Source organism: Myxocyprinus asiaticus, chromosome 33, assembly GCF_019703515.2.
Source record: "Myxocyprinus asiaticus isolate MX2 ecotype Aquarium Trade chromosome 33, UBuf_Myxa_2, whole genome shotgun sequence".
Classification (NCBI taxonomy): domain Eukaryota; kingdom Metazoa; phylum Chordata; class Actinopteri; order Cypriniformes; family Catostomidae; genus Myxocyprinus; species Myxocyprinus asiaticus.
The window spans coordinates 999,618-1,010,195 of NC_059376.1; the positions used below are offsets into that span (position 1 = coordinate 999,618).

A 10,578-nucleotide genomic window follows, 5' to 3' on the forward strand; every position below is an offset into this window, starting at 1 on the left:
CCCCCTAAAGCGGAATTTTGCACCAAAAAGCACACAACTGAAGCAGAATAAAAAATCACTTCATAAACCAACCAATACAGGTGTATTTTCATTCTGTTTTTCCTTTTCATTTTGTAACAGAGTGTAAACTGACAAGGAATATTGGACATGATTTATTGTGAGTCCTGATTAGCTGACTGCTTGCTATTTGTTATGTCTAAAGATGATGAGCAGAACAGACAGTGTGTAGTGCTAATTCTGTTTTCTATTCATTCTGACAATTACAGCTCTAGTGATGTCAGGTTTAGTTTTCTCCAGCACTTTCTTCTGCATTTCATCCCAAGCAAAACAAGAGTACATATTTCATTTTATTTTGCACAGCACATTTTTTTTATTGCACAGTCTTTGTTGTGTTGCACAGCTAATTTTTTGTTGCATGGCTCATCTGCAGGAAAGCGGTGAATGTTCAAAAGAAGATGTCATCCTCCCCCATGTTGTGTAGGGGTTCAAGCAACTCTGCTCTCTTCTTGTTTACTGGAAGGTAGCTGCGGGTCATCTCTTTTTTACCGGTCTGGAATAAAGTCATGTAAATTATTGGTAAAATCACAATGTTCATGAGTTTTACAATATTTAATCAGCAATGCAAAACTCAGTGGTTCTTCTTGTTTTTAATAAGACACAAGGAAAACAATAATTAAATAAAATACAATTAGTGCAGATTCTGAGTGACACTTACCGGTCTCTTTATCTCAGCCAGAGCTCTCTCCAAGATTTTCTTGCGCCATACCTCCCGTTTCTTTTCTACCTCCATCAGTTTTTCTGCCTGTTGCCTGTGAGAGAGTTAGTTTTATTAGTTGTTAAAAATAAATGATTTGACAATGAAGCACATTTGAATTGAATTGAATAGAGATAGCTGCATGCTTAATGCTGTAATGAGTCATCAGATTGAGAGCACTGCAGTTTTAATCAAATTACAATCCAGATCTCAAGGTCTGCTGGACTGCATTACATTAGCTTCATAGTGATACATGTGTGTGTTTGTATGTCCAAACCTTAATCCCTTTTCTTTCTTGTAGGCCTTCTGTGCTTTAAGGAATGTCCCTTCAGGCAGCTCTTCCTGTTTTTCGAGGCGCTCAATCAGGTGACTCTCCAGGTGAGCTAGCCTGTTGAGTGTGCTGAGGTTACTACACTCAGTCCCGATGCACTCCAACACCTCCCTGACCTTTTCATCAATTCTTTCCTGCTTCTTCTGTTATATTAGAGAAAAACATAGATAAGATCAATTTAAAGTCTCTTGCATTTGGGTGTGTACACTTCAGATGGGTAAGGTTGTGCACTTACTTCTCTGCTCTTATTCTTTTCAGAGCTGTAGAACTTGATCTGCAGTTTGAGGTTGGCCACTCGTTTTTTCTCTTCCTCGACTGCCTCAGTGGTGTGCTCAGTCTCTTGAATGAACCTGTCCATCTCCTTTTGCCTGGACAAAACATACAATACAAACTCAGAGGCAGCATAGAAGCACAGTGGCACACTGTTCAAGGACGGTTTCATTTACACTGTTAAATAAGGCGGAAACGCGTCAAAGTATGTGAAAAGCAGTGGTGGCTTGTGCTTTTCAAAAGAGAGGAAGCACAGATGTCGGTCAAAAAAGTGTATTTGCACTTTTCCATTTTTAATATTATTATTATTATTTATTTCATTATTCTCTATTGATTTATTTGTTCCTTTTGTGGGGGGTTGGTCTAGTTAGGCTACTTAAATGTAAAGTCTGCTCTCCTATTTTTTGTGCTCTTCATAGGTAAGAGTATCACATTTGTTTTTGCAATATCTGCCAAAAAAGCTGAAGGTAATTAAATACCAAAAATACAAAACCTTATATTTACAATTTTACTTACAACATATACATATGCCAATGGCCAAAGTGAAGATTTATAATCACTAAATGAATTGTGTTAAATAATCCGCCACCAACTTCTGCACCACCGATCAATCTGCACCTACTGATTGACGGCCGATTTGAGAGTTCGACCAATCATCAGATAGAGAAGCCGAGCTTCCAGGGGGGATAAAAATACACTGAAAACCCACTGTCTAATGAATGAACATTAGACTTATACAGTATAGCACTATTCTGACACTACACTCAAAGCGCTTTACGTGATGAACAGGGGACTCTCCTCAACCACCACCAGTGTGCAGCGTCCACCTGGTTGAGTGACGGCAGCCATAGTGCGCCAGAACGCTCACCACACACCGGCTATTGATGGAAAGGATAGAGTGGAGTGATAGAGCCAATTCATGTATGGGGATTATTAGGAGGCCATGATCGATAAAGGCCATGGAGGGAATTTGGCCGATCACACAATTAGATCATTTCTCATGCAAATAGCGCTCATGATCCTCCTGTAGACTCCCAGAGATGCACGGCATCCAGGTGGGACACAAAATGACGCGTTTAGAGCCTCTTGTCCAATTCACATCGATCTTTTGCTCCACTGAACTCAATGGGACACATATTTGTAGCACAGCTTCAATGGGGTTTTATGGGCCACTTGTCTGCTAACTCCAATGGACATAATCATGCAGATAACATCATTGGAAAGAATCGCAAAAAGTGTGCACACTTTTGTCACCTAAAATATTGAACTGGGACAATAATTATCTAAATTCTAGAGAGATTATATGCAATATGCAATTATAAGCATTGTCATTGCCGTGCTTCCTGTGTAGTCTTTTTTTTTTTTTTTTTTTTTTTTCACCCAATTTGGAATACCCAATTCCCAATGCGCTTTTAAATCCTCGTGGTCGCATAGTGATTCGCCTCAATCTGGGTGGCGGAGGATGAATCCCAGCTGCCTCTACGTATGAGACCGTCAACCCGTGCATCATATCACCTGGCTTGTTGAGGGCTTCACACCATCCACCGCAGCATCCACGCTAACAACTCACCACGCGCCCCACCGAGAACAAACCACATTATAGCAACCACAAGGAGGTTACCCTGTGTGACTCTACCCTCCCTAGCAACCGGGCCAATTTGGTTGCTTAGGAGGCCTGGCTGGAGTCACTAAGCACGCCCTGGGATTTGAACTAGCGAACTCCAGGGGTGGTAGCCAGCGTCTTTACCACTGAGCTACCCAGGCCCGCTTCCTGTGTAGTCTTAAAGCAACCGCCACTGGTGAAAAGAGTCCATATGTCACTTCACATTCAGTGTGAAAGAAACCCAGTGGTGCCGTTAAAAAGTACAAAAAACTCACATGTATTTTTTCTGGTTGTCCATGTGCTCCTCGGTGGTGTCCTTCTCAGCAACATTGTAAGCTCTTTCGACATCCCTTTCCAGGAACATCAACAATTCTGTCACCTTCTCAGGGTCATCTACAAAGAGCTTATGATTCTTTGGTATGATACAGACACACACACACAAACACACGTGAGTGTTGTTCACATACAAATGCAGATACATGAAGAAAAACGAATGTTTTCCACGATGCAAATTGGGCATAAAGAGGGACAACATTACACGTACCTCAGCTTCAGACTCCCACTCTGGAGGGGACATGACGGAGAGGAATTTTTTCAAATTGTCGCACTGCTTCAGATTCTCCTCAAGCTCATAGATGTCGCTGCAAACAAGTTGTAAAATAGCACACAGAGGTATATGAATAATGGGATGATTGTGTACATGTACATTTACATGTGTTAACACAGTAATATCATGTATACCTACTTTTCAGTCTTGGCCTGCTCTGTCTTCATCATTTTGAGCTGGTCATCTGTGTGCTGTTTCTTTAACTCCTCATCTTGAGCTCTGTATCAAAATGGACATGTTAAGAGTAATGTGACTTCTAAACAACAAGGCTGATTTACAACTGCTCTGTTGGACTGTCTCTGTGAATTCTCCTTAAAACCAACAATGCCCACAAAAGCATGGCTTCATGATTTTATAACAATGAAAAGGCAAAATTCATACTCTTTCTCAGCCTGTAAACGATCGTTCTTGCTCTGCTCGAGGGACTTCAGGAATTCTATTTTGTTCTCTTCAAAGATTTTCTTCTCTCGAGAAACCCTCACTTCGCCTTCACGGGCCTCTTCTGCAAGCCTGTTCATTTCCACTTTCTGCTGTGCCAATCTTATCTGAGAATAGAGATGAAATTTAGAGAAATTCACAAAGGCGATGAAGTAGACATATGGGGCAACATGTGCATTACTGTAGTACAAGAATTTCAAATGACAAAATTTCACATTAATTTCAACTGAAATGATTAAAAAGTAGAGTGTCCCTTACATCCAAGTAGCCTATTTGTGCATGAAGGGCAACATAGTCTCTCGTCGTCTCCTTTGCTGTAAAATCTAAGGAGATAAAAATACAGACACAGGACACTCCTAAGAGTCAAAACACACGTCTCTGTCTCCAAATATATGAGAGCAAATAACTTCATCTCCAACTCACCGACGAGGCCCATTCGTTTGTTGGACTTCTGGTTTTGCAAAATCCCACCTTCTTTGATCTTTGGAAAAAGATCAGATCTCTTGCAGGACTTTGCCCTGCTGGAGACGGTGGTTCTCTCGGCTGCACTCAGAGTGCTTTGATGAAGACGCGTCTGGAACAGACCAAAGGAAGCAAATATTTCATTAGAGAGCAGTTTTTTTTTGTTTTTTTTGACAGAATAGGAATGTATCAAAAAGCAGCCAACAGTATTTATGATGGGTGTTTGTGATGTGATAATAGTCCTATAGTCTTCTTACCTGCACCTTTTCCAGTTTTAACTGATCCCTGAGGACAAAGATGTCCTCCAGGACACTGAGAGGGTTCTTGTACCTCATCTCAGAGGGTGGCCAAGGTTGCAGTTTAAGATCTGTAAACATCACATTCATTTCATGTTAATATAAAATAGTCTTACGTACACTTAAGTTAAATGCTCTTAAGTTAAAAAGTTACTTTGGTGTCATTTGGTTTTTAGACCGAGATCAAATGAGACAAATGACATAAGTTACTACACTGTAAAAAAAAATCCTGTTGTTTTTACAAAAAAAAAAAAAAAAAACCCTGTGTCACCATCGGGTTAACACGTGTGAAATTAAAATAATGCAGTAAACATGTAGAGACAGTACTCGGTGTCACTCACACAAACACCATCAGGGTAACACATGTGAAATTAAAATAATACAATAAACACGTAGAGACAGTACTCGGTGTCACTCACACAAACATTAAACACCATCAGGGTAACACGTGTGAAATTAAAATAATGCAGTAAACATGTAGAGACGGTACTCGGTGTCACTCACACAAACACTAAACACCATCAGGGTAACACGTGTGAAATTAAAATAATGCAGTAAACATGTAGAGACGGCACTCTGTGTCACTCACACAAACACTAAACACCATCAGGGTAACACGTGTGAAATTAAAATAATGCAGTAAACATGTAGAGACGGCACTCTGTGTCACTCACACAAACATTAAACACCATCAGGGTAACACGTGTGAAATTAAAATAATGCAGTAAACATGTAGAGACGGCGCTCGGTGTCACGCACACAAACACTAAACACCATCAGGGTAACACGTGTGAAATTAAAATAATGCAGTAAACATGTAGAGACGGCGCTCGTTGTCACTCACACAAACACTAAACACCATCAGGGTAACACGTGTGTGAAACTAAAATAATGCAGTAAACATGTAGAGACGGCGCTCGTTGTCACGCACACAAACACTAAACACCATCAGGGTAACACGTGTGAAATTAAAATAATACAGTAAACATGTAGAGACGGCACTCGGTGTCACTCACACAAACATTAAACACCATCAGGGTAACACGTGTGTGAAACTAAAATAATGCAGTAAACATGTAGAGACGGCGCTCGTTGTCACGCACACAAACACTAAACACCATCAGGGTAACACCTGTGAAATTAAAATAATGCAGTAAACATGTAGAGACGGCACTCGGTGTCACTCACACAAACATTAAACACCATCAGTGTAACACGTTTGAAATTAAAATAATACAGTAAACATGTAGAGACGGCACTCGGTGTCACTCACACAAACATTAAACACCATCAGGGTAACACGTGTGAAATTAAAATAATGCAGTAAACATGTAGAGACGGCACTCGGTGTCACTCACACAAACACTAAACACCATCAGGGTAACACGTGTGAAATTAAAATAATGCAGTAAACATGTAGAGACGGCGCTCGGTGTCACTCACACAAACACTAAACACCATCAGGGTAACACGTGTGAAATTAAAATAATGCAGTAAACATGTAGAGACGGCGCTCGGTGTCACTCACACAAACACTAAACACCATCAGGGTAACACGTGTGAAATTAAAATAATGCAGTAAACATGTAGAGACGGCGCTCGGTGTCACTCACACAAACACTAAACACCATCAGGGTAACACGTGTGAAATTAAAATAATGCAGTAAACATGTAGAGACGGTACTCGGTGTCACTCACACAAACACTAAACACCATCAGGGTAACACGTGTGAAATTAAAATAATACAGTAAACATGTAGAGACGGCGCTCGGTGTCACTCACACAAACATTAAACACCATCAGTGTAACACGTGTGAAATTAAAATAATACAGTAAACATGTAGAGACGGCGCTCGGTGTCACTCACACAAACACTAAACACCATCAGGGTAACACGTGTGAAATTAAAATAATACAGTAAACATTAACTAAACTACATCAAATATAAAACAGAACACCCCGATGTACATAACTGATATTAAAAATAAGAAGAAATACACATTAAATATGATGAAATGAAATGGGTCATGCAGGGAATTCTGGGAATGCTTGTTTATTGTATTTTACCATAATTTTAACAATTTACTGTAAAAAGTACTCTCTTTTTAAACAATGTAAATTTTTATAATTAATTATACAGGAAAATCACAATAATTTTTACATTTAAAAATGTAATTGTTACAACATTTTATTGTAAAAACTACTGTATTGTCTTTTAAAATATATTTAAAAATGTTACTGTATATTTTACAATTAATATTTGTTAATCAATTAATGTTTTATTTCTGTAGCATTTTTTACAGTCTTTTACCGTTAAAATTACAGACATTTATTTTTACAGTGTATGCTTAATATAATCTTAATAGCCAAAATAAATGTGAAAAATATTAAAAATATGTTATGTTATAAACACCATGGATGATAGAATTATATTTTTCAAACAAAACATTGTTTAAATATTGACAATATATTATAAAATATATATATATTTTTTAATATAATGAAATTTGGCTGGCAATCAGGGATGTGATGGTATCAAAATTTCATATTCTGATAATTGCCAAAGAAATTATCACAGTGTATGGTATTGTATTACATTACAAAACAGGCTGAAACATAAATACATTTGACTGTTGTTCTTAATTATAAGATTTAGTTAGTACTTTTTACATGAAAAGACCACAAAGAAAGTAACATTGCAAAGATCAAACCATATAAGATTCAAAGAGACATGGTGGCATGGTGGAGCCCAATGCTTCTATTTTGCACTCATGAATTTATTACGGTTTATTTTCATTGCAAACGAACAAGTAATAACAATGGATATATTCTGAGGGAAAAGTTTAACTGAGAAAGAAACATGAATTTTAGTTTCCTAGTAATTTGGTATGTCTTCATTTTACAGTAAGAGTTCAAGTGTTGGGAATGTTGATTTTTTTTATTTTTTTTTATGGAAATGCTACAGTGCATTCAGAAAAATCTAAAGAATTTGGTTAATAGATTATCTAGAAATTTTCACTGTATTTTGAAGTGCAAACGATAACAATTATGCATGTTAATTATAATGGTATACCTTATTATTGAATATAATTATAATTATAATTATATTTATCTATCACACATTATATGTTTGCACATATACAGTGAAATTCTTTTTTTTTCACATATCCCAGCTAAGCTGGGGTCAGAGTGCAGGGTCAGCCATGATACGGCGCCCCCATATCAGCACATGTCTACTGATGATTAATTGTCTGTTTTAGGGCTTTCATGATTAATTGTCTTACATATTGTCCAACTACTTAAGGTGTATATTACAAGTCATTTATTCATATTTAACCTGAAAACATTAATAAAATAGGGATATGGTTTCCCTAAAGGCTTTAATAACTTATGAATGACAGAATATATATATATTTAAATACCAAATTATTTCCAAATATTTTGAATATCTGTCTCTCTTTTTGGTCAACTTTTGTCTTGGTCCATTTTACATTTACATGGTTGTTTTTGGAATCCAGCCAACCTGAATATTATATGATCAAGTTCAAGTTTATTATCCCTTTCAGGACATTTGGTTTGCAGTAGAGTTTTTGAGAAGACCCCATAAATACAAAAACATACGATGATCACAATTATAAAACACACCACATAGAAATGTAATAAAACAAAAACATACTACCCTACATCCACAATTTATTCTGCAAGTTCAACATCCTAATTGCTAATGGAATGAAAGAGTTTCCCGCTCTCTTGGAGTGTATCCTGGGACCAATTCAATTCAAACTGACCTGTAAGAGGGTGGCCAGGGCAGTTTAAGATGACCTCCGTCTTAAGACTTGCCTATCATCAATTACTGACAATGGCTCGGCCCAACAACCTTACAGACGGCATCAACCAATTTCTGCAGTCTGTTTGTGTTCAAGAGGAAAGTTGACCAAACCGAGCCACCATACAACATGTTAACAGATCGTCAATCATGCTAAAACAAAGACATCATTTTTACACACATATTAAAATAATCCATTTTCCTGAGATAACATTGTATTCAGTTAAAAATGTAAGCAGTTGTCAATGACAGTAAACCGGGATTAGAACTTATCCACCAGATGACCTTCCCTCCTATAATAGTGACATTCTAAAATCGATAAGCATGTCCTTGGTTATATTATATTATATTATATTATATTAAAGGATGCAATAGTAATATATACACATCTGTCTTTAAATTCTTTACTTTCACACGTTATTTTAAGGCTGTCCGATTAAATTTACGAGTCGCAACGAAGGAAGACTTTTAAGATTCTGTGTTTCTTCATTCATCTTCACATCTGTCACTCGGTTCTGACAGTTCAACATTCATTAATATTATACGGGATTATCATCATTGTATGTACCTGTGTTATCGTCCGGTTGCAGGGCTTTGAGCGTCCTGAACCGAGTTCTTCTGACCGTCTTATCTGTAAAATAATAATAATAAACTGTATAAGCACTTGACAGAAAATAAAAGGAATATTCTACTGTTACTTGCTTTAAGTTTAATTTCACTTAACAGAAAACTACTTGCCAGAACTGACAGGTTTTTTAGAAGAATGAATTATTTATATGAATGTATTTAATTGAATTGTAGACTGACCACACTGTGCTTTGGAATCCATGATATCCGACACTGAACAATGATCCAAATGACCGAAGAGCACTGTGAGCGCCGCTTTTATAGCGGCCGGAATGATGACGTAACGAGCCATTATGACGTTAAAGACAATTACGTCACTGCATCGAACACTGACATACAACTCTACATCAGCGATTTACACGATTCTTCAGGGGACATGGGAGGTTTTGAAAGAAAACATGTTTAATTTATCATTGTAGTTTAACGGACTGATTATAATAGTTTTATAGCCTGTTGAAATGTTACATTTGACAGAATTTTTTACTTCCTTTCAATAATAGGCCTACTAACATTTATTAAAGTGTTAAAATAGGGAAATTCTACATAAGCCCTGCTTGATTTTCATTACATTTGGTATTAAAGTCTGTCCACAATACTGCTGTCCTCAGCATCACTTCTTTATTTACTAAAAGGTTTATTTTTAGTTGTCATGGAAATAAGAAGTAACAGGAACAGCAATGGGTGGCAGAGGGAGATTTCATGATCTGAGAGTTTTAGGTGCCAGAACCAATCCGCTCAGTATGAGAATATTCATTTTATTACTTACATAATAAGGTTCTATTTGTTAACATTAGTTAATGCATTAGGTATCCTAAAGTAACTATGAACAATATGTTTACAGCATATATTAATTGTGGTTAATGTTAGTTTATAAAAATACAATTGTTTATTGTTCAACATAATGCATTAAATAATGTTAACTTTAAAAATGTTAATAATAAAAATGTTCATTTGCTTAAGTATATGGTGGAATTCACTGTACATTACCTATGATTAATAAATGCTGTAAAAGTATTGTTCAAGTTCATGTTAATTAATGTATTGTTAACAAATGGAACCTTATTGTAAAGTGTTTATATACTACTAACTTAATTAACTGCTAGCTAATAACATGTTGTATTATAAAGTAAAAAACAAAACATAAACTTTGCAATTACACACAATATTAAAAAATCCACACCATCACACATTATACCAAAATCCACTACTGATAACTTATAACAAAACAGAACTTTTGAAATACTTTCTATCAAATTTCGTCATGGGAGGATTGCCTGCTGTTTTTCATTCATCTTCTCATTAAGATTACTCAATTCAATTTGATGGAAATTTTATATGAAATTGAAATGTGTAAATCTTTCAA

General features: G+C 36.6%; 1 protein-coding gene across 2 annotated transcripts; it reads right to left on the reverse strand.

Annotated features, from left to right (window-relative positions):
* On the reverse strand, positions 1-9,430 carry LOC127424020 (golgin subfamily A member 6-like protein 22). 2 transcript variants are annotated; one of them, XM_051668785.1, is made up of 13 exons: positions 9,396-9,430; positions 9,157-9,219; positions 4,723-4,832; positions 4,427-4,577; positions 4,262-4,326; positions 3,947-4,110; positions 3,704-3,784; positions 3,503-3,599; positions 3,234-3,370; positions 1,321-1,453; positions 1,032-1,228; positions 716-809; positions 1-550 (listed from the first exon to the last, which is right to left on the reverse strand). In XM_051668785.1, exons 1-13 carry the CDS (start codon positions 9,415-9,417, stop codon positions 446-448), a joined length of 1,419 nt encoding a protein of 472 aa, XP_051524745.1. In that variant the 5' UTR covers positions 9,418-9,430; the 3' UTR covers positions 1-445. The 2 variants fall into 2 exon arrangements, with proteins under 2 accessions (XP_051524745.1, XP_051524746.1); XM_051668786.1 differs by lacking the exons at positions 9,157-9,219; positions 9,396-9,430 and adding an exon at positions 8,551-8,658.
* Positions 9,431-10,578: the final 1,148 nt, after the last annotated feature.